Source organism: Heloderma suspectum, chromosome 3, assembly GCF_057233095.1.
Source record: "Heloderma suspectum isolate Gila_16-S chromosome 3, 16-S_ref, whole genome shotgun sequence".
NCBI classification, from domain to species: Eukaryota; Metazoa; Chordata; class Lepidosauria; order Squamata; family Helodermatidae; genus Heloderma; species Heloderma suspectum.
Window position 1 is genome coordinate 317,768,620 of NC_139460.1, and position 25,005 is coordinate 317,793,624.

General features: G+C 43.7%; 2 protein-coding genes across 3 annotated transcripts in view; one reads left to right on the top strand and one right to left on the bottom strand.

The window, feature by feature from the left end:
- Window positions 1-25,005, bottom strand: part of MCF2L2 (MCF.2 cell line derived transforming sequence-like 2) — a 344,940-nt gene that overhangs the window by 154,767 nt on the left and 165,168 nt on the right. The window lies entirely within an intron of this gene.
- B3GNT5 (UDP-GlcNAc:betaGal beta-1,3-N-acetylglucosaminyltransferase 5) lies at window positions 3,586-24,672 on the top strand. Of its 2 annotated transcripts, none has more exons than XR_014789631.1 (2): window positions 3,586-3,743; window positions 10,031-12,907. XR_014789631.1 is itself a non-coding variant. In XM_084847600.1 (2 exons), exon 2 carries the CDS (start codon window positions 20,836-20,838, stop codon window positions 21,973-21,975), a length of 1,140 nt encoding a protein of 379 aa, XP_084703726.1. In that variant the 5' UTR covers window positions 3,586-3,743; window positions 20,506-20,835; the 3' UTR covers window positions 21,976-24,672. The 2 variants fall into 2 exon arrangements, 1 of the variants encoding a protein (XP_084703726.1); XM_084847600.1 differs by lacking the exon at window positions 10,031-12,907 and adding an exon at window positions 20,506-24,672.

Consider the following 25,005-nt stretch of genomic DNA (forward strand, 5'->3'; position numbering starts at 1 on the left):
CTTCTGCCAGCAAACAGGAGCTCTTCCAGGGAGTGTTTGTGTGTGACATCCTGCAGAAAGTTCCATGGGCATAAATCTACTGCTGGCGGTATTCCTGATGAAATGGGGTGTTCCAGAGGCAGAGCAGGGGAGGGATCCAAGGCTCTTTGTTCCCCTGAGATGAGCCTGGATCAAGCCCCTCAGCTCGGAGCTGGTGCAGCTAATTCCACCTCCCCCCCTCTTCAATGGGGCTGAATGGGTAAAAAGGATCTGCCAGACTGAAAAGCTTGGCAAAGCTCCCCCGCTACACATATGTCCTGGCCTCCACCCTCACTCCTCTCCTACCTCGACCCCACTTAGGATTGTTCTGTTCATCTGCAACATTTAATTGATTAATCGTTTAGATTAGAAAACATTGTTATCATGCCTCACATTATTTAAAATGATTTTAATTCCAGTAGTTATAAAAATTGTAGATGGCAAGCACCATTTTAGAAGAGGCATTCCCCTCGTTCTCTCACACACAGGAAGAAAGCCTCTTCTTAGATGATGCCTGCTAGACAACATGCTTACATCATCTTAAAATTAGAGATACCTGAGGAATTCAATCTTTGCTAATTCCAACATGAATATAAACTGACCTGCACCTCTCAGACCAATGTCATCAGAACGTAGCTTTCCCCCAGAATTTGCACTTCTTTGAATCTCATGATGCAGTTCTTAACATATTCTTGACTTCTGTACGGATTCTGTGGACTTCCAGACCATTCTCTTACTTTGGGGGGAGATTTGCATCACTGCTCATTAGCGCGAATGCATACTTGCAATAATGTAATGCACATTAGCGCTCTTGTGCATTAGCACTCATGTGCATTTGCACAAGTGGAAGATAATTCTCATAGAAAGTAATCCAATTCTGTCAGTGAGTGGACAACGGAATTAAAGACCCCTGACAAACACAGACGGAAAGGATCTAACAAAATCTGTACATCCCTACTTGTACTGGATTACCTGCAGGTGGATGTGAGCTGTATAGACAGTGGGCATGCCTCCCAAAACCATGGAGATCCATTAGATCTCGTGCCTCAGAGATAGTTTTTTATATCATTATGATTACATGAGCAAGGCTTGCACAGCATGGTGTGGTACAGCATGCTGGATCCATGCTGATTTTTATGATGCATGCGAAGAGAAAACTCCCTGGAAAAGACCCTGATGCTGGGAAAGATGGAAGACAAAAGGAGAAGGGGATGGCAGAGGATGAGATGGCTAGATAGCAATATGAATATGAACTTGAGCACACTCCGGGAGAGAGCGGAGGACAGGAAGGCCTGGCGTGCTATGGTCCATGGGGTCACGATGAGTCGGACACGACTTAACGACTGAACAACAAATGCTGTTTAAAGGCAAAGGGGACCAGGCCTTCCTTTCCAACTCGAATTGAAAAGAGAAGCACCCAAGTGCTAGATAGAAGGAAGTAATTTATTCCCCACTCACTGGAAAAGACCCTGATGCTGGGAAAGATTGAAGGCAAAAGGAGAAGGGGACAGCAGAGGACGAGATGGCTAGATACCATCACCGATGCAATGAACATGAACTTGAGCACGCTCCGGGAGAGAGCGGAGGACAGGAAGGCCTGGCGTGCTATGGTCTGTGGGGTCACGAAGAGTCGGACACGACTAAACGACTGAACAACAATAAAAGTGTGACTTAACACTTCATTTTAGGTGTTCCATGTAAAAACTATTCAGATGATTAATGAGGATCCATTCCTCATATACCTGTTGTTGTTGCTCCACAGGAACACCTTGCTCCAATGGATACATGCTTTTTAGAGGCCAGCAAGTATAGAAGGATGAGAGCTGATTTGATTATGGATTTGGACAAAGGGGCCTGGAAAACATATCACAACAATCCTGGGCTGTGAGTATGACAGCAAACTGGTGAACACTGCTTGATCACCTCTGCTGTGAGTGGGAGCACTGAAACAACCCAGGGATGTTCTGCTAGTTTGTTGTGACATGGAACCAGGAACCCTGGTTTGTTTATTCATGATCAACCCAGAGAAATAAGCCACGGTTTGGTTTGGGGTTATTTCTCAGGCTTGTTCTGGAAGAGACAAGCCAGACTTCCTTATTTGCACATCACGACAAACAACCCAAGGATGAAACATTCCTGGATTATTTAGCCGCTCTCACTAACAGCAGGAGATCAGGCAGCATGCACGAGCATGCTCACTCATTCCTAAAAAAACTAGGCTTTTAAAAAAGTGATTACAGGATCCATGATTTTTAAGGTTCAGTTCTGAGGATATGTGCCTTAAATCTATGCTTCTGTACTGTAGTGGAACGGTCAAGTACAGGATCAGTAATTTCATTCAATACATGGGCATCCGTGTGATCTGTGATTTGACCATGGTTCCATGTGGATCCTATATAAAATTTCAATCCATGTTTTTGTGCTGTAGCAATGCCCATGACTGGCAGATCCGTGATTTTTCTGGTTCAGTCCATGGAAGCAGATGTGCTCTGTGATATGATGGTGTTTGGGGGTTTCTTTCTTGTTAAAATCATGACTGAGGATCCTTGCCTCGGATCCCTGTTTTTGTGCCGTGGCTGCGCCTACATGTGGTGCATCCGTGATTTTTCTGATTCAGTCCATGGAGGCAGATGTGCTCTATAATATGATGGTTGTTTGGGGGATTTACTCTGTAAAGATCATATGAAATCGAGGTGATCCCTGCCAAGGATCCCTGTTTTGGGGCCATGGCTGCATCCATGAGTGGCAGATCCATGATTTTTCTGGTTCAGTCCATGGAGGTAGATGTGCTCTATAATATGATGGTGGTTTGGGGGGGGGGGGTTCTCCCCTTTAAAAATAGTATGAAATCATGAGGATCCCTTTTTGATTTCATGGATCCTCATTTTACCCGATCCCCCATTTGCATATAAAGCTGTGTTGTTACAACCCTTCCACAAAAATAATCTTGCCCAGAATAACCTGCAGGTTGTGTATTCATTTACCCTGCAACCACCTATCTTCTGCCTATTTAAAAGCCAGTGTAAGGAAAACTTAAAATACGTTTCTAGCAATTCAAAATATACCTCACCAACTGCAGTTAGCGGCAGAAACGGCGGACTATGCACTGGTGCAAGTTTCTGAGGATGCATAGACACTTGAAATCTCCCCACTGAGGTTTAGGGCGCCAACACATGTACAGAGTGCCAGGTTGGGGAAAGGCTGCTCTAGAGTCCCTGCACCGTGAACAGGGGCAAATCTAGTAGTTCACGCTCTTTATTTTTAAGGCATTCTCAAAAAGCAAAGTGATGTAGCCGGGATGAAGACGGTAAAAGAAAGTTCCGGGTAAACAGTGACAGAGATGGAAAGTATGCGATCCTGTGGCATACTTTCTTGCAAGTAGGTCCATCCCATTTAAGTCCGAGGTGTTTACTAATGAGTAAGCATGCCCAGAATTGGGCCGCCTCCCGTTGTGAAGAGGCAGGAATGCAGTTTAACTCGGGGGCAAACTGCAAAAGAGGCGCTCCGCTCTGGCCAATCAGCTCGCCTCTCCCTTAAGCCTCTGCTGCCTACGTCTGAATGAAGCACATTAGCGTGTGGGGCGCCAAGTGGAAAGGAGCTTTAATGTCGATTCGCGCTCTCTCCATCCTCGCCTGTTTTACTTTGTGTGCGAGTTCGAAATGGAAGCAATCGGGGAAAATTAAAACCTCGCTTTGCTGGCTGATGGTCTCTTGGCCCTTTGCTTGGTAAGCAACATATGCACACATATTTGTATATTTTAAAATAGTTTATTGGGCAAAATGCTTTTCGTTTGAGAGTGTAGGAGGCAGATGGAGAAGGGGGCTTTTACTGATATCTTGCAAAGATGTCCAGTATTAAGGCGAGGAAAATCTAATAGCGACCGCCTTCGCTCTCCCAAGCTCTGTTTTAAAATTTCTGAACTAGGGTTTCCCCCACCCCTCCCTACCGCTTGGGGGGGGGGGGAGAGATAACGTCTACTCAACCTAAAAAGCTGGGAATAGTTCAGTTAGGCTAATTTCCAGAATTACGTCTTTAACGCCTGTTGAAAGAACACCCATTTTATTGTCTCGTTCCGGCTTTCTTCTCTTGTAGAGACTCGCTATAATTAACTCTTAACTCTTCAAAGTAGATGTGGTAATTGACTCTCTAAGCTGTGTTCGAAGCTAACGGGGCGGGGTGTTCGTCTTTTTTTCTCGGTCGTTGTTTCTTGCAAGTTCTAGAGTCCCTTTCTTGTTTCTTCAGGGCTGCAGCCCTGTACACCGTTACGTGGGGGTAAATCCCATCGAACTCAACAGGACTGTAGACTACTCTTCTGAGTAGATGTAGGATGGCGTTGGGTAAATGAATACACAACCTGCAGGTTATTCTGGGCAAGATTATTTTTGTGGGAGGGTTGTAGCAACACAGCTTTATAGGCAAAAGGGGGATCGGGTAAGATCCCTTTTTCTTTGTAAAGAGAGGAAAAAATCGGCCAAGAAGGTTCGAAATGGCATTGTAGCAACATACGGAATGCATAAAATCTTCCATCACGCTGCCTTTCGAATTCCGCCTCCCCTGTTCTTTGTGTGCGGGTCTTTCCAGCCGGCAAAACGAGCAGATCCAGCTTCGCGTTGGTTCCTACCAGCCAAGTTGCAACATCGACCCAGCAAGCGCATGAGATGGGAGGAACAATGAAAGCCGCCCCCTTTGCAAGCGTTTTGAATGAGAGCCTTTCCCCCACGGTGGCGGCTAGCAGGCGTTTTCCACAGAATGGTCTCCCCGCTAATGGCTCTTTCTCGCAACGCTCCCCCCGCCCCCGGAATTTCTTTAGGGCTGCCAGACCTCCAGTGGCGTCCCTCTTCCCCACCCGCCAAGATTGTAACTGGGCGGGGGGGGGGGGATGTCGCCAAGAAGACTAATTACACCCCCCCCCCCCATCTTGTTTAGGTAACCAAATTCACTTACGCCTCTGAGTTTAGGTTAATGTCTTTACAACGGCAAACCTATACGTGATTGCTCGGAAGGAAGCCCCATTGCGTTCAGCGGGGCTTACTCCCAGGTAAGTGAGTGTAAGATTGCAGCCTTAGCTGCCCAGAGCGGGCTAGCTCAGCCCCGAGGTTTTTGTAGGTCTCTCCGCTCCCCCCCCCCCGCACCCCCGGGGGCAACTATTCTTCCTTATTTGGCAATGGGGGTGGGGAGGAGAGAGAGACAAGAGTTTCCATACCATTCTCTTGTTTGGGCGGAGCGGGGGGAGTTACTTCGCTGCTTTGCGCAGCTGTGGCATCATTTGCCAGGTAGTCCCAGTCTGTGCTGCCCCCTCTAGGCGGGTTCCCGAGCGGATCGCAGGACAATTTTCTGGGCTCGGCTGTTCCCCTCGGGGAAAGGGTAGCCCAAGTCGCTGAAGTTGCACGATGCTCCTCTTCGCGCGGGAGGAAAGGCGCAGTGTGCATGACTTTGCGGCCGTTTTCTGGCTTACAGACCATAAGGAGTCACCGTAGTTGTAACCCTCTTCTCTACAATTAGGCGAAAGGAGGCAACAGCAAACGGGGAGGGAGTTTGCCTTCCTAGCATTGCGCCTGGCTGTTTACACAAGTGATGCTTCAATTAGGGTGTTTTTTTGTTGTGTTTTTTGCATGTGCCATACCAGTAATTCAAAAGTTAATTGGCCAGAGGGCCCGTTTGATTCTAAAATTTTATTTTTATTTTTTTATTATTATTAAATTTATTAATCGCCCATCTGGCTGGTCACCCAGCCACTCTGGGCGATGTACAACATACAATAAAACAGTTTAAAACAATAAAATTCTACAGTAAAAACATTTTTTAAAATACCCTAACCCACCCCAAATGCCTGCCTGAACAACCATGTTTTTAATGCACGACGGAAGCTCATTAAAGAGGGGGCATGGCGGAGTTCCCTAGGGAGGGAGTTCCACAGAGTGGGGGCCACCACAGAAAAGGCCCTCTCCCTCGTCCCCACCAGTCTAGCTGTCCTGGCTGATGGGACAGAGAGAAGGCCATCTGAGACTGATCTTGTTAAGCGGCCTGTCTGGTGGTGCCTTAAAATCATTCTCTTTGATCCATGAGAGAACTACCTGGGCAGGGGAGATATCTCAAGTAGTCCCAAGCCTCTGCTAACTGCTTGGATTTAGCAGAGGCTTGCCCAGAATTTTTTTTTTTTTAAAATCTTGAAGCATTTCACAAATTATGAAAATGCACTTAAGTGTTCTTTTCTGCCCATGGGGACCTATGCCCCTGCAAAGGATTGCTTGCCCGCTCATCCTGAGAAGAAGGATATCTAAAGAACGTTATTATTCCAAACTATGTATTCAAGATATTGGCAGAAGGACTACAGCGAAGCTTGTGGGGGAAAAAGGAGGAGTAGCCCAGTTGATTCGATCTGTTGACAAAATCAGCATGTGGAGCAATATTTACAGCTTCTTGGAGTGAGGGTGGCAACTGATTGTTGCTTTGCATGTCAGTGAAGGCGCCAACGGGGCATGCCAGAGTGTCTCGGATGCGTTCCAAGGAGGGAGTGGTATTGCACTTCAAGAATGATTGGCAGAGGTTGTAACATTACAGGAAAGTACCATAGTTCAGTGTTGGAGCACAAGCTTTGCAAGCAAAAGGTCCCAAGTTCAGTCCCAAGGATCTCCAGGTAGATCTGGGAAAGAGTTAGCTGGACCAATGGTATGACATAGGAATATAGGAAGCTGCCTTAATTCAACATTGCCAGAGATGATGAAATTTATATACAAAATGGTATCTGTGTAAATACCTCCTTCAAGTGATGATGAACAGCGGATGCTTATAATGATACCAGTACAGAAGAACTGCCTTTAGTACCTAGAGCAAGCTTTTTTGCAAAGTAGTTCATGGCTCCATAAAGCACTTGTCTCCATGTATTACTGTGATCCAATGAGTAGACCCTGGACTTAGGGGAAATACGAATTTTGGCTAGGTCATGACTGCTTCCATTTTCAGTTCTTCAGTTGTAAAGCAAAGTTGGTTGTTCAGTGTGAGGAGGCATCCATGATAGATTATGTGCCCCACTGCCCGGGAAAGGCAGGAATCATGTGACCCAAGAGCTTTTGCCTTGGTCCTGGCCTGTGGCTCCTCCATTCCAGTTCATTCCCTGCCTTCACCCAAGACAGAGCTTATGACTTTCTCGCACAAACTCTCTAGGCCTCAGTTACTCTTACTCCTTTACTTTTATTCCATTTGTCTTCAGGTTTCCTTAATATCTGCTTGCTTTTCTGCTGTAGCTAATTCCTTCAATCTCTGACTTGCTAAAAAAAATAAATAAATTCCCACCCTCATAATATTGACACTGCTCTGCATTTGACTAAAGTTCTGTACTTCTCAAGTTTACGTACTCCTGTACCAATACATTTAGGGCTCAATCCTATGCATAATTAGAAGAAAAAAAGTCATCCAACTCCCAGCATGGCTGGCTGGGGCATGCTGGGAATTGTGCTTTTTTCTGTCTAAACTTGCATAGGATTGCACCATTAGTCAAACTATTGGTAAGAAGAAACAAACTAATTCTTAAGTCTAAGCAGCTGCATTTATGAAAGACCACAATAAAGACATCTATTATATAGTGTAGCATTCTTCTTATTGTAAGAACTGAGGATGTGAAGCTGTTATGCAGACTATAGCAGCTGCCTATTTATGTCAGATGTCTCTTTCTTCTCCCTTAAAACGTTTCCTGTTGGAGTTCCTCTATGTAATTTTTACCAAATTGATGTAGTGAGTGATGCAAATCTGAATGGGTGAATACGATCAGAGAGAGAAGCACATGGAAAATTGTGAAGGTCATGAACTTTAAAACGCTGCAAACACGTGGTCTCCATCGCTCCTGTTGTCTGTGTGTCCACTGTAATACTGGATTAAGGACATAAGAAAAGCCATGCTAAAGACCAAAGGCCTATCTAGTCTATCTTTGTGTTCCCACAGTGGCTAACCAGATGCTTATGGGAAGTCCACAAGCAGGACTTGACAACAATAGCACTCTCCCGCTCATGTTGTCTGGCAACTGATATTCAGAAGCATAGTGCCTCCAATAATGGAGATAATATAGCGGAGATGGCTACTAGGCATTGATAGCATTATCCTCCATGAACTTGTCCAAGTTGGTGGCTACTGCTATACTTAGTTTAACTATGCACTGTGTGAAGAAGTACTTCCTTTTATTTGTCCTGAATCTCCCACCAATCAGCTTCATCGGATGACTCTGGATTCTAGTATTATGAGAGAGGGAGAAAAACATCTCCCTCTCCAATTTCTCCACACTACGTGTAGTTTTATACACCTCTAGCATTCCCCTCATTATTCATCTTTTTTCGAAATGAAAAAAGCCTCAAAACTTGTACTCTTTCTTTATAGGGGTGTTGCTCCAGCCCCTCAGTCATTTTGGTTGCCCTTTTCCAGCTCTACAATATCCTTTTTGCGCTGACTGTAAACAGTATTCCAAATGTGGTTGTACCATAGATTTATATAAAGGCATTATGGTATTGACAGTTTTAATTTGGATTCCCTTCGTAAGGATCTGCAACATGGAATTTGCCTTTTTCATAGCAACTGCTGCTGCACACTGGGTCAGTGTTTTCATAGAGCTATCCACTGCAACCCCAAGATTCCTTTTGTAGTCAATTAAATGGGAAGGAGAAGTAGTCTTTGAGGAAATTCAGTTGGCAATACTTCCTTAGTTGAAGGCCTTGTCTGTGACAGGTTGTCCTCTCCCACAGGCACACATTATTACACTACAGCTGTTGATGGTTTTAAGTAGCACTGTGCTGAATTTTTCAATCTATTCATTTTTGACCATTCATTGGAGGGGAGGGGCAAAAAGAAATTACACCCAACAATTGTGGGAAGGGGTAAGAATTTCAGAGAATTTTCTCAGGGTGGACGGCTTCAGTAAGATCACCTTACTGTAAGGAGGTGGTTGAAGGGTATGCATGCTCTTTCTGTTATTCCCCCCCCCCTTCTGTCCTTGCAGCCTCTCCGGCTGATTGAGCTTCCGGGAAAGCCCCCGAGAGGACTTAGCCAGGTCTTCCTCCCTTCCCTGTGCTGCAGAGTGCCTGAAAGTTTAGAGAGAGATAATTGTTTTTGCTTTGTTGTTGTTAAAAATCCTTTTAACAACAAGAACAAGAAAAATAAGAATCCTCGCTCAGCATTCAGGCACTCAGCAGGCAGCAGCACTGAAAAGCTGCACGGGAGCTTTAGTACAACCTATTTCAGCCACTACTTCATGTGTTGTCGCTTTGATATCCCTTCTCTCCACCTTGATGCATAACATGCTCTGTGAATGGTTCCTCATCACAAATTATTGTTATGCAGAACCCAGCCTTGAACATAACACTTGTGCAACACATCACGATGCATTTACACAGACTACAAATGCACAACCTGAGAAGTACTCAATAGTGTACTAATGATTAGAATTATAGTGTATAATTATAATGTAATTAAAATGCAACCTTGACAAAAGGAACATTACACAGTGTGCTATAGATGGGGAGTAAATGCACATTTAATGTGCAAAGAAGCCATTTCAGTCTAGTCAGAATCCAGCAATTGATTCTATAAACACCCCCCTTTTTTATCTTAGGCACATTGCCTAACAGTATCAACTGTAAACATCTTAACAAGAAACAGTGAAGATGTCTTTTTTGTAGAGTGGTCATATTTTTTATTTATGACATCTTGACTTTACTTGCTCTTGGCTAAAAAAGCAGCAGATACAAATCCTGCAGTGGAAATACTTACTTTTTTAGTATTAGGTTCCCCAGTTAATCAAAACACCACTGGAATGGTATCCTTAACTCTCTAAAGCTGCAGCCTTATACATGTTTACCTGACAATAAGTCCCATTGAATTCAGTGGGATTTGCTTCTGAGTAGAAATGCAAAATGCAACTGGGTTGCAGTTAAACATAAACAAACCAAGATTATGGCAACCAGCTTGATTGATAACTGGCAAATACAGAGAGAAAACGTGGAGGCAGTGACAGACTTTGTCTTTCTAGGCGCAAAGATTACTGCAGATGCTGACTGCAGCCAGGAAATCAGAAGACGTTTACTTCTTGGGAGGACAGCAATGACAAATCTGGATAAAATAGTTAAGAGCAGAGACATCACACTGACAACAAAGGTCCGCATAGTTCAAGCAATGGTATTCCCTGTAGTAACCTATGGCTGCGAGAGCTGGACCATAAGGAAGGCTGAGCGAAGGAAGACAGATGCTTTTGAACTGTGGTGCTGGAGGAAAATTGTGAGAGTGCCTTGGACTGCAAGAAGATCAAACCAGTCCATACTCCAGGAAATAAAGCCAGACTGCTCACTTGAGGGAAGGATATTAAAGGCAAAACTGAAGTACTTTGGCCACATCATGAGAAGACAGGATACCCTGGAGAAGATGCTGACGCTAGGGAAAGTGGAAGGCCAAAGGAAGAGGAGCCGACCAAGGGCAAGATGGATGGATGATATTCTGGAGGTGACGGACTCGACCTTGGGGGAGCTGGGGGTGGCGACGGCTGACAGGAAGCTCTGGCGTGGGCTGGTACATGAAGTCATGAAGAGTCGGAAGCGACTGACCGAATAAACAACAACAAGAAATGCAAAGGAGTGCTCTGTAATGGTGAAAACCCTGATGTCACTCGAGCTCCTTAGGCGAAGTGTGGGATAAAAAAAAGGCATAGTTTCTCATTTTCTTTGAACTGATTTGCATCATCCAATGTGATTAGATCTCTTGTGGGGTTAAATGGGAGAAGCAGGGTATGAAGAAAGCTTTCTAGGTGCCCTACGCAGCCTTCCCCAACCTGGTGCCCTCCGGATGTGTGGGACTACAACTTCCATCCTTCCCAGCCAGCAGCGCTCTAGAGACAGAAACCTGGACTAGATGGATCTTCTGGTCTGATCCAGGAAAGATTCTTAGAATTTGTATGAGCAAAATCTTATTTTCCCCCCACACCCTATACTTCTGCTAGAAGAAAAGCTGAGCAAACCTCAATTAAAAGAACAACAACGCTATTGTATTTCTGTATATAAGCTACCCACAAACCATTGGAGTTAAGCCTCATTATTTATAGGCTATACAGGATGTGTGGATCTGTCTTTCCCCAAACCAATGTGCATTATGCCAAAAACTTCCACTTTTCCTTCTACACAATTTAGCACGGAAAGACTAAACTATCGCCTATAACTGGTGGCTTGAAGATTTACTTACCAGGCTCATGTGAACCATTGGGGTCCTACCCCACTCCATGACTTGCATGTTTGAGAGAGCAATCCTATGGCCAGTAAGACACTGGCTAGAGAGCCATAGGATTTTTCGGTTTCTGGGAACTGAGCTTGGAGCCAGGGCTCTGAGCTTGGTTCCCAGAAACCTCACTGCCCGCCCCTTCCCCCACTCCCTCGTAGCTGGTGCAGTTCTTTCCACGCCAGCCACTTCTCTGCGTTCAGGAACGGAGCGCAGAGAGGTCAAAAAGGGGGCGGTCCTGAGGGAGGGAAGGAGACTGCGGAAGCGTCTTTACGAAGCTTCCTACGCACCACACAGCCTCCCCCCTCCTGCTGCGATGTCTCTGACTAGACATGCAAAATCACGCGTCTAGCCAGAAATGCAGGGTGGCCAGAGCATGTGCTGTGGCCACCCTGCATTGGATAGGCATCACCCTCCGAGTTCAGGGGGTGACGTCTATCTCCTTAAGATTGCACCCTTGAGATCTTAGCCTTATTCATGCCACTGAAACCATATATTGCATTTGTCTTTATAAAAGTTGTCTCATGTGATTAAAAAAAAGGAACTATAGTCCTAGAAAGCCCAACACCAAGTTTGCATTTAGACTGTTAACACATTTTCTTGCTACTGGAAACCTTCTAGATCTCTTTCTGGGCAGAAAGCAAAGAGTAGCCTTTGGAGAGTGATCATTCTTAGCATTTTGAGTGTTCAAAGTTTATCGGGTACATTATATGGGTAATCTTGACAACATCTTTGGAAGATGAGGTATTATTGTCCCCAGTTGCCTAAGGCCACCGTAGTGCACATGGTGATAATCTGTTGTTTAAATTATGAGAAACCTCTTTCTGTTTTTGTAGCTCACAATGCCTTCCCATTATTTCTTTCTGCAGAGAATCTATTTGCAGGCTTATGTACAGTATTGCACATGTATACTTGTAATATGAATCCTAACATAACATGAAAACTACTAATCCAGAGATTCTAATGCTAAAATAGTATTGGTGCGTAAGATTCAGCTAGGGTTCTCATCACTAGAGAATGCTTCATGGCTCCTTGCAAGCAGCCATTTGAAGGAAGGAGTATTTGTGTTGCTGCAGCATTGAATGAAAGGGGTCCCCCTCCCCACCTTTCAGCAGCATCCACCATGAGCACTACAGTGCTTGGCAGTAGGTGAAGGACATATTTAGTAGAACTTGTGTAGCGCATTCCAAGAATTTGAAATGCTTCGTGTACATTTCCAGTTGTTATTACAACTAGAAATATGAAGGCCTAGAAAATAATAGCTGGGGTATAATTACAGTAGCAGTCAGTATGATGGGTGGGACTAAAGAATACCCCCCCCCCAACAACAACAACAAAAATCAGCTAAAAATGTAGGGGTGGTTTTGTGTCATACTCTTGCATCTTTCTAATATTTTTAGCTTACAAACTGCAACTAAGCTTGTATCTGTTGCAGGCAGTTGCTGAGGTTTTTATTCATTTGATGTGTGTTGTGTAATTTTATGTAACTAAAATAGCAAAGCTTGACATGTGCTACAGGAAGTGCTGATTTCAATTGTGTTTGTCAAACTGCTTGTACAGCTTTTTTTTCCTGTTGAGCGCCACTAACAACAAACCTTGGCTGTGTTGCACTGTGCTATCAGAAATAAAACCAGACTCTTTCCCTTCCACTAGGATGGTAAACACCTTGTGCTAGAGCAGCCATCCCCAGCCTGGTGCCCTCCAGATATTTTGGACTACAATTCCCAGCATTCCTTATCATTGGCCATGCTGGCTGGCGCTGATGGGAGCTGAGCTCCAAAACATCTTGAGGGTATCAGGTTGGGGAAGGCTGACCTATAACAATGTCTACACCCTCCCATCTACACATATACTTTCTCTCCCCAGTCCCTTTCAACAGCTGTGTTTTCTTCACCTTTCCTCTTGCAAATCCCTCTGCCAGACCTTTTTCCCTTGTGCTCTCCTATACCACAAATACAAACCAGTTTGAAACCATTTCTAATGTAAACAATTCAAACTAAATGATCCGAGATCTTCAGGTCGTAGCAGACAGCTCAATGAAAATGTCATCCCAGTATGTGGCTGGTGTGAAAAAGGCAAATTCAGTGTTAGGCATAATTGGGAAAGGTATCAAAAAGAAAACTGCCAGTAGCATACTGCCCTTACACAAATCTATGGTGTTACCATACTTGGAATACTGTGTCCTGTTCTGATCACCGCACCTAAAAAAGGATATTGTAGAGTTGGAAAATATGCAGAAAAGTTTTCTAAAAAATTATCAAGAGGCTGGAGCAATTTCCCTTTGAGGAAAGGTTAAAACGTGTGGGATGGTTTAGCTTAGAAAAAAGGTGAGTAAAAGGAACATGATAAAGGTGTACAAAATTATGTATGGTGTGGAGAAAGTGGACAGGGAGACATTTTTCTCTCTTTCATTCTGGAATCTGGGGTCATCCCATGAATTAATCTCCAGCTCTTCTAATATAAAGATTACCAGTCTCGGTCTTTACGGCTGTGCCGTTCCTCCCAAGGGACCCACCTGTTCCAATATGTGCTAGAGGCAGATCTGAGAGTTGTTAGATTTTATTTCCAAAATACAGGGCTGGGGGAGGGGGCAACTTTTTTTTTTTGCCCCAGCAGTCCTTGGTGCAGCCTAAAATATGTTTTGTAACTAATCTAATTAACAGTGTAATCATTTGCATGTCTACTCAGAATTAAGCCCCACTGAATTATGTGGGACTTACCAGTGAGTAGACACAAATAAGGGGCCGTCTACACGGCACCGCTTTCAGTGTTCATTCTGTCGTAACTGTGCAGCACTGCAGCTTCTGCTGTGCCACGTGTGCGATTTACTGCGGAATTTCCAGTGGAACAATCCGCTGTGCCCTGACACATGGCCGTTAAAGCGAAGTAAAGTGCGGCAGTTGCACTGCTCTCTCTTTTTTACCATTGTATTTAGATGCACAGCTGCACAGCCAAGTGAGGATGGGGGTGTGACACTTCAGGTTTTTAGTGGCTGTTTTGTATTTTAGGGGTTCTTTTGTGTCTGTCCGTTCCTCTTTGGTAAGATGTGGGAGGTCTGCTCTTTGTTACTATGCCAACTGTTTGTACACAATCACAGCGGCAGTCCTCCAGCCCCACACCCTCGAGATGGCTCGCACATGTGAAGGGTCATGCCCATGTGAGAGGTACGTGCCTAACCATCATTCCAAAATGGATCCCTCTTCGTGCCTCTGTTATTGTGCAGCCACAAAGGAACAGGGAGGAGTGAAAAGGCGTCACAGAGTGATGCAATCGCTAAGCACACCTACCCCACGCCCACCACAAATTGCAAAGTCAGTTTGAGGAAGGGACAGACATCTCAGCAGCCGTGGTAAACCTGCAGCAAGCTAAAAAGGTGCAGCAAAATGCCTCTACAGAACTCCGCGTTTTCTCTGGGAAAATCATGGTTTGGCTGCGAAGTGGCGACTGCGTTGTCCTGAAGATCCTCGGATCACAGCAGCCCTGGAGTAAATGGCACATGTAGATGGGGCCCAGGATTGTGTTGTAAATTCATTTGACACCTCCAGTATTCCATCTCTTATAATCTGCAGATTGAGGGGCTTGAATATAATGCCTTGCTTTTTCTTCCCCTCCCATTCTGTTGCTAGCATTCTTCTTGAGGAAGAATAGGGAGAACTTGAAAACCTGCTCACTGTTTTTTGTAGGGATGGGGGAGAATTTCTCCCCGAAACTTCGGGGGGCTGAGTGCCAACGCATTCGGTCCTCCGAAGGTTGTTCGGGGAGAACTTAAGATTGTTCGGGGGAGAACGAAAATAAGGGAATGCTATTTGCGTTGCCCTTATTTTCGCCGTAGTCTACATAAATCTTTACGTAGACTAGACGTGCCAAAATAAGGAACGCAAATGGCGGCGCCCATGGGCCGCTGCCATTTGCGTATGCGCTTCTTTTTTTTTTCCAAAGTCACCCGTGATAGACTTTGGAAATCTAGCCGTGATAGGCTACGTAAATCGTCACGTAGCCTATCACGGGGTCTTTTTTTTTACTTTTTGTTTCACGGCCGGGGAGACGGGGCGCTTCTCCCCGGCCTGAATTTCGGCCGGGCAAGGCAGGAAGCCTCCCCCCCTTCGCCTGAACTTCTGGGGGAAAAGTGAAGCGCCTCCTCCCACCGCGAAGCCAAGCTGCGAAAAGGTAAGTGACTTTCGTACATCCCTAGAATATTGGACACCATCCGACCTGAGGGGCTCATCTTCCAGCATCATCTCTTTTAGCCTTGTGATATGTTCCATGGGGTTTTCTTGACAAGAATACTGGAGTGGGTTGCCATTTCCTTCTCCAGTGGACCACATTTTGTCAGAACTCTCCACCATGACCTGTCCATCTTGGGTGGCCCTGCACGGCATAGCTTATGGCTTCACTGAGTTATGCAAGCCCCTTCGCCACAACAAGGCAGTGATCCATGAATGGGTGTGTCCTGTTACAGGGTCAGAAATACATGTCCTCCAGATCCTTGGTTCCTATAAGTGTATCAGAATTTTAAAAGCGCTTCCCTATCTGCAGTCTATGTTAACTACATTTAGAACATAAACAAAGCCAAACAACCCTCCTGCATTAGTCATCCTCTTTTTGTGTGTGCGCATCCCTTGTTAAAAGTGCCTTTTCTCTTTGTGTAACTGCCGCAATGGAGAAACTGGAAGCAAAGGTGCGGACTGCTACACCAGCCCAATCCTCTATGGAAGCACATGGAGAAACACTCAACCATTCCTGATGGTGCCAGTAGCCAAGATGCTTTTGCTGTTTTGCCAGTATGTTCGGGACAAAAAACTCTTCATGCTTCCACCAATTAGTAAGTTTATGTTGGGGGACAGTAGTGTACATTGCAACCTCCTACCCACGGACTGCTTTAGTTACAGGCCTGGAGGAATTAATGAAAGGGGATTTTGGAGGTGCATACTGCTGTAAATCAGTATGAGTGGTAGAGTATCTGCTCAGTGCCTCCTGATCCCCTCTCCCCTTAAAAAAAAGATTAAACTGGTCATCATGAGATTTGGTGGTTGTGAGAGGAAGGCAACACAATCTTTAATGGTGAAGTGGTCTGCAGGAAGAGTGATGAGAAACTTTTAAAGTATTTGGTAGGAGTTAATTGTTGCATTAGGTGTTAGTTTGGTCTGCAATTCACTGACAAGACATGGTTACATTCGTATGGGGTGAACTGGCTTTCATATTGGTTTAGTAGATTTTTGTTGGTGGTGGGTCCTTTTTTTCGTTCCTGATCGTGATAAATGTTCTTTTTTGTCAAGGTGATTTAAAGAACTGGTAGGGCGAACAGACTGTATATTGAATGCAACTCATAATCAAGGCCTCTCAGACCAAGTGATAACAAAAAAAGTATCTTTAAACTGGAGCCTAGTGAACAAGATGCAGATGATGGTGAAAGTATTATTTTGAAGATGATTGCTTTAGCAAATAAGGGAGGGGTTAGGTTTCTGGGGGAAAGGGTCAAGCATCCCTATGGGCATGTGATATGATAAGGTGCTTAGGGCAAAACTACAATAAAGATAGCACAATGATTTATAATTTAGTATTTTATACATAGGTAGTCATAGAAGTCAGCTCCTTGTACATCTTGTAATGTGGAGGATGGGTGAAGAAAATGCTGTCTCTCCTCCCTGTTGGGTGGCTTTAAACATGTTCTGTTTTCACAACAAATGCTCCTTTTTGAGGGGAGAGTATAAATGACAGGGAAGAGGGCATGACATTAAACTGTCACTTCTTCACCCCCCCTCCCTGGTACTGTATATTCTAAAAAAGGAGCTTGGGAAGGGGGAAGAGCTTGTGGCTGCTGGGCTCCCTCAGCGGGAGAAAAGTCAGGAATCGCGGCTTGGGACTCTGCCTCGCCACTCCTGCTGCCTTGCTCGGTGTATCTCCTCACCGAGGTGTGGCTGCCCTTCTTACCCTCATTTTGCTCCTGCCGCTTGCCCAGTTTGAGGGGGATTGATATGAATGAGTTCACTCTGGCACAGCCCTTCCCAGACTTGAAGGACTGGGAATTACTGCCACCTCTCCATCCTGAGGCAAGTTGCTGCACTCCTCAGACAGCAGGCCGATCAAATCCCTTGTTGTCAATAAGGCACCCCAGTGATGGCCCATGGGGTCACGAAGAGTCGGACACGACTTAATGACTGAACAACAACAACAACAACTTGCATTCCAATTCTTTGGGATAGTACCTAAGCCACAGAGGGTTCCTTGCCCTCTGTGAGAAGCCATATTAAGTTGCCTGAGGTAAAGGGCAGATTTACCCATTCCCCCCCCACACCCCCACACACCCCCACAATGTACAGAGAGACTTTCTATGTACAAATGGCCGGCTGTCTTCATACTTCTCTCCACTTCAGCATCATAATGCTGAAGGAAGCTTCCTCACAAACTGAAGAAAGGTTTTCTTCATACTATAGCTTCTGCGTGAAGAAATGCCTCCCGCACACTGGAGTACATTCAAGAGCTTATTACACACTCTGGGCTTCTTGCTTTCAGACATTCAAGCACAGCCTCCCTCAAGGGGTTAACAACCAGGCCTCACAGGGATTTCTCTTTAGACATCCCTATATTAATAAAATGGGCTCCACATAAGGCAGGTATTACCCTTCTAAGAAAGCCCTTGATATTTTGGGGAGATTGTGAGACCAAATGCCCATCCTGCCCTCCCACTAGTATGGACAAGCAAGGATTTGAACCTAAGCTTCCAAACTGTAAGACTATATTCAGTAGAGCTGACACCGCCGTAGAGGGGCAGCTGCCCCCTGCTGAAATAATCCATTTAAAGTATAGGGGCCTGGTTGGGGGCCGCAGAGGGCAAGCTGAGAATAGCCAGTGTTCTGCTAATGGAACTACCAATTATCATACAGTGCATTTCCCTCCACTTATGACCACTGCTGCATCCATACACACCTCCTTCTAACATGCAGAAAGCTTCCTTGAGGCAAAATGGCTGTATACAGACTGTGTTAATAATTAAATAAGAAACCAACAATGGCACAAACAAGCCCCAGCCCTTTCTCTGACAAAAGGATGTCTTCTGACTGGAAACCAAGTAGTTTCTTTCAGCTTTAGGTCATAATGCTAAAATAATACTAATTTTATGAAGTGAATCTTTGTACAGAATTGCAGTAGGACATTTGAAAATTTTTGATGCAGCTTTAAAAAATGGTATTTCTTTTCTTTTGGATCTCCTTGCAAGCAGCTGCTTGACTTCCGTCTTTTTTTGTTGAAATTTCCCACTTGCATCTAAATATGGACATTTCAATGGGTGCATGGTTGAATATGTAGCATAGGCGCTAAAACAAATATTTTAATTTGAGTTGTGCCTGTTAGTACCATGTTTTGAAGAGTCTTGTTTGTTACACTTTTTCTTACGCCAGGAGTGGGGAACCTTTGCTGCTCCATATGTTGTTGGACTAAAACTCCCATCTTCTCTGACCATTGGCCATGTTGGCTTGGGCTGATGGGAGTTGGAGTCGAACATAATCTAGAGTGCTACAGGTTGCTCACCCCTGCCTTATGCAGTCAAGCTTTCCCTCAAATTTCACCTGGCAGTATTTTGTGTATATTTGCTTTGTAAATAGCAAAGAAAGCCATGTCCCAGGAAAATCCTGGTTTTTAATTGCCTAGGCAATGATATACCCATTTTAAAAGTGCAACACTAATGGATTTGGTGGGTGTAGTTTAGTCTGGCCCTGTAAATTAGCAAAGAGTGATTACTTGCTTACTGAGGCAACATTCTTCCTAGACTACATTAGAATAAAGATACTGGAAATATAAAAGACCTGGCAGAGGGCAGTAGCTAAGGACTGGTCCATTAGGGTGGGGGCAGCTGTAGGTCTCTTCCCACCCATGTCCCCAGGCATTCCCATCCTCATGTGATGGCAAAGCTTGCTTGTTGCAGGCCTGGGCTGGTTGGCTGTCTTACCTAGCCACCTTCTCCCAATGTGTCACAGCACTGTTGTGAGAGGTCCCTGAGTGACCAGGCAGAGCGGCAGATAGCCCAGGCCATGCACACCAGCAGGCATCATGCATACATTGCTCTGCTCCAATGACGTTTGCTGGTAGTGCTACTGCATTGCAGCATTTGTATGAGTGGGGAGCGAGCAGCAGTAAGGTGTTGGAGGACAAAGCTGTGTGTGCCATGCAACCTGCTCTCCATCCCCTACGTTATGCTGCTGTCCTTGTATGGTGGAGGACATTATCCTGTCACCAGTACTGAAGTAAGATTCAGTTGCCGCTCCAGTTGGTTTCCGTAAGTGGAATGGTGGTTGTGGGCCTGAGGCACATGATTTGAACCAGCCCTGTCTTGGAAACTGGGTGCCCATAAAGCAGCAAGGGCTTCAAGTGGTGGGCCAGAGGTATGTGTGCTTAACTCTTCCAAATACCATTGCTTTCCACTGAAATTTAGCCAGCACCCCACCTTGAACATGGCTGTGGGAAATGCAGGTGAGAAGAGTGGGTTGCAGAGGAAAAGCAGTTCTTGGTAGCAAGATGTAAGCAAACACACATGGATGCACACAGCCTAATGGCCACTTCATAGCTCTTTGCAGCTCCTACCTTTCAAGATCCAAGTAATTCTGGCATGAACCATGAATTCCCCAGGTGCTATCCCACTTCAGTTTTCCCAGGCTACAATATTGGGATAATACTGACTTGCCTTACAGGAATATTGCAAGGATAAACACTCTGAAATTCTAAACTTGGTTACTGTTTATGGGATAATCAATAGGATGGAGGATAAGGCTTTCAGTCTCCTCAGTACAGTCATGATGATTATGTATTATCTCTTGTATCAGAGGGAGTATGCCTCTGAATATCAGTTATTAGGGAACTTGAGCAGGAGGGTGCTATTGTGTTCATGTCCCACAGGCTTCTGGTTGGCCATTGGACCAGATAGGGCTCTTATGTGCTTAATATGTTACTTTAGCAGGTTGATGACAGTAATAATCATGTCCTGTGTGCTAGTGATGCTGCATGGAAAGTAACCTTGTTATTTGCCTGACCAATGTAGTTTTTATTGAAATGTTTCTAGAATGGCATAGGATCCAGCCATGGGGAAATGCTCTTGATTTCATATGAATTGGCCCCAAGATTGGCCTGTTTTAAGTCTGGAGTAATTATACTTCCCTTCTTTTGCTTTACCGGTGTCTTCTGGGGGATTATGAACAGTACATAAAGATGGGATAAACTTTGCTAAAGTTTTTCATTTACTATATTTTGCAGATCATTCTGTTTTAAATTTGTCTTCTGAAGCTGTAACAACATCAATTCTGAAGTGATATTTAGATCAGATGAAGATGCAGCAGAGGATGGTGTATACTGAGCAAGTGCTGTTGTCCAGACTCTTATGCGTACCTTCTGTGCTAACAAAACAACTTCTGAAGCAAGATGACTTGTAAAAGTCAGTGTATGGAGACTTTATTAAAGCTATTGCCCGAGAGAAGTATGCATCTACAATGAACACTTCCCCTGAAGGAGAGGTTGTGAACTCTCTCACAAGAACTCTGCTTAAACAATCCTTAAGTGGAACCAGACATAAGGTACTGCATCAGAATGTATGTTAATCCTAGAAGAGTTAGAAAATGCCAATTTATGCAGCTATTTGCCACTTGCTTTGTACTGTGTCTCATGATTTTTTGGAGACCACTTGATGACAGTAGTGTTATGAGCCACATGAAATCTTACTCGTATAGATACCTCATAAATAGCTACTCTTTTGTGAATGAAAGTCTATCTGTTAGTAGAGACAACTTGGATACAGCAGCAGGCTATCAATACTTGATCAACCACAGGGAGAAATGTCAACGGCAAGATGTTCTCCTTTTGCTGTTTGTGAAGACTTCACCTGAAAACCGCCACCGGAGAGACGCAATTCGACAAACATGGGGTAATGAACACTATGTTCATTACTATCTTAAGGCCAATATAAAGACCCTATTTGCTTTAGGGCAGCCAAGAGACCTTACACAAAGAGACGAAATGCAAATGAGGCTTCAAATGGAAGACAAGGTGTATGGGGATCTGATTCAACAAGACTTCTTGGATACATTTTACAATCTTACCCACAAATTACTCATGCAGTTCAGCTGGGTAAATAAGTTCTGCCCTCACGCAAAGTTCGTTATGTCAGCAGATGATGACATTTTTATCCACATGCCAAACCTTGTTGAATACCTCCAGAATCTATCGCAAGTTGGTGTTCAGAATCTTTGGATTGGGCGTGTCCATCGTGGATCGCCTCCCATAAGAGATAAGAAAAGCAAATACTATGTTCCCTATGAAATGTATCCATGGCCTGCCTATCCTGATTATACAGCTGGAGCTGCATATGTAATATCGAGCGATGTAGCAGCTAAAGTATATGCAGCCTCACAGACTCTTAATTCAAGCCTTTATATAGATGATGTTTTCATGGGTCTCTGTGCCAACAAAATGGGAATTGTACCACAGCATCATCAGTTTTTTTCTGGCGAAGGTAAAGCTCCATATCATCCTTGCATTTACAACAAAATGATGACCTCTCATGGACATGTAGAAGACCTTCACTATCTTTGGAAGCAGGCTACAGATCCAAAAGTCAAAACTGTTTCCTCCGGGGTTTGGGGGAGAATATATTGCAGAATGGTTAACATTATGCTTCTCTGCAGATTATACTATCAGGACACATATCCATGTTCAGCTGCATTGTCCTAATACTTGAATATCAAAATAGACTTACTGAGCCAAAAATGGATGAGAAATCTGAACTATTTTCTCCACGACATAAGCAAAATGAACATGAAATTTTATGTAAAAAAAATTAGAATGTGAAAGCCTGGCTATATTCCAAATTATTTTAGTAGGTTCACCAAAGTTTCCTTATAGCTGTAGTTGTTTCCATATAATACAGTTTATTTGTTTCCAAGTGATTTTAAGAATTGGCTAGATATTACTGAAAACAAAACAGTTTACACTTCTAAATGCTGAACGATCTACTTGCCAAATGGAATTGAATTTTGGAAAACTGATAAACTGAAGACTCATGTACATCTTCTGTTGTGATGAGAACTGGAAATAACACGGATAAGGTAGGCAAGTCAAATAAATTACCTGCAGTGAAACTTGATGTACTAATCAAATGGCATTTTCTCTTCCTGCCACCCCACCCCCTCACAGCACCATTCCTAAGCACAATCACCTTTTGATACAATGTCTGATGAATTGAATGGCTATGCATTTTACCACTATATGATGCTGATCACTCAAAAACAACTTTATATAAGTTGATTCTATATAAGCGGTGCTAGCGTTGGCTTTAAAAACACTTGTTCAAATGAACCCTGCAGAAATGTTGACTCAACAAGAATAAGTTTATGGAAAGAATGTGCTTCATCTCTCTTGGAGAATTTTGTGAAGTTAACTAACACCATAATAGAATTTTAAAATGGTTAAATCTTGTGTATGTCCAAACAACCCAATCTATCTTTGAATGAAGAGCACAGTTAATTATTCAAAGTGTCCCAGTTGGTCATCACTGCAAATAGATTTGCCTCCCCACATATTCATGTTAAACTTGAGAAGAGTCATTTTTAAAAAAACTACTACTTTAGTATGTGTCCTGCACAGATTTTTTTTAAAAACCCTTAATGCGTGGAGGTCCAATATAAAAAAAAGTTACGAATCTGAAGGGTGCAGGATTACACAACATGAATATGAAGGATGCAGGATTACACAGCAAAAAGTATATGCTTTTAAAGTTCAGAAAGATGTAAAATGTACATGTACAATCTGTGCCAACTTGATATGCAAATACAAACTTTGCAAACTTTGAATGACTTTACTGTCTATGGTCTTGCAACAGAAAATGTTTCTCATTCCAGCCTATATTTTTCCTCTTAACAATATGAACAAAATAACTACATCTTCTGTTTCCAGTATGGTTTAGAATAATTTCTCTGATTTGGTCATTGGTCATACCTTGCATTGTAACCTGTATGGCTCTAGACATACACTTTTGTCATAATGTGACCGCGGGGGGTGGGTGGGGGGGTGTCTTGACAAGCTCCATCCTGTTTACTGGCATAACTTTAAAACCCAAGTGATATGGAATGTTGGGTAAACTGAAAATGGGATGGTAAGATTTCCATATTATTCTAACCAGTTTCAAAATAACATGACACTGACAACAACTATCTATAGGAACTCTAATAATAGTCAGAAAATGCTTGAGAATCTTGATCTTGCAAGCAGGCGTTTAATTTGTCAGCATTGCAAGTCAGATTAAGTGCATGTATTTTGCGAGATTTAAGACCTAAGCTAGTACCTATAAACTTGTGTTGACTCTTTGAAATGGCTGTATGTGTTTGTGTTTTACAGCAGGTCTGTTGTGATTAAAAAGTATTTATTAGCTAGTTTTAAAGGGACAGAAAGTTGTGTACTGCTCTAGCACAGGGAAGAAAGTTTAACAATTTAAAGAAATTATGAAGGCACCCCTTTTCCAAGAAAGGGGAGCTAGATGATTTCTTAAGCTTTTGGGCTCTGAACGTTGTCTTTATATTTTTAAAACTGGAAATTCTTAGGTTTGCCAGTGCTCCAGATGCAAGGCTGTTACACAATTTCTTTCTTGACTTCACAAGTAAAATTGCATCAGCCTGAATGGTCACTTCAGGGACCAGTTTTGACACTGCTGCACAAAAGTGTTTACTACTTAAGCTAGTTTGTACCTGTTTGGTTTGCAGATATTAGATTTTTTTTTTTACACAAAAATGACTATTTATTCTTGACTCTGCTCTGTACCACATGTTTTGTAAAATACCTGTTTTCAATAAATAATGTTGTGTATTTTGTAAATGTGATCTGCTCTGATTTCTGCACGGTGACATCATTTGGTTTTAAATTGAAATCTCTTTACGGTCCACCTTGTTTGGTCAAGAATAGCATTTCCAACACCATCAAATAAAGACTGCTCTTCCTGCCTTAGGGGGGAAGATCTCCTTTATTAAAAATTATTTCCCATTTTGACTTTGAAGCTTGAAATATTAAAATGCATTTATTGACTAGTTTTATTGATGTTACTGACAGTAATCACTAGTGCGTTGTATTCTCTCTGCAATACGGAAGTCCTTTCAAGAACACATAAATATTTTTATGCGAAGTTAATGTGCTTCTTTATTAAGCCACATCTTACATGCGCTGAGACGGAGGTAAGATCTAATATGAGAGAATATGCTGCTTTGGGAGAAAAGTACTGTTTGGGCTGGGCCAGACTGAACAATAGAACAGAATCAGGAGCTGAAGCGAAGAGTATTGCCTCATGCTAATGGATGGAAGGAGGGACATCCAATTCAAACACAATGGACCGACTGGTGATGACATAAGCAGAGCAAAGAATGGATGGGGGGGCTGCATGTGTTCCCCATTTTACTGTTCTCTAGTCCAATTAAGATACTGTCATCTCACTCCTCTTTTTTGCTGGTAAGCAAGGGGTGTTATGGCTGGAGAAAGCCCATAGTTTATTAAGAGAGCTAAAGGTTTCACAGGTGTTGCTTCCCACAGGTCAGGGGTGCAGAACCAGAGGCTTAGGGGCCAAATCCAGCCCTCCTGGTATTCCAATCTGGCCCTCCAGAGTTCTCCAGATGACCACACCCCTTCCCTTGGCCCCACCCCCTTCTGACAACCACTGTTCCTTTGGTTGTTTCCCAGCTTCTGCAGTTTCCTCCCACTCTCCAAAAGGGGAAAAAGCAC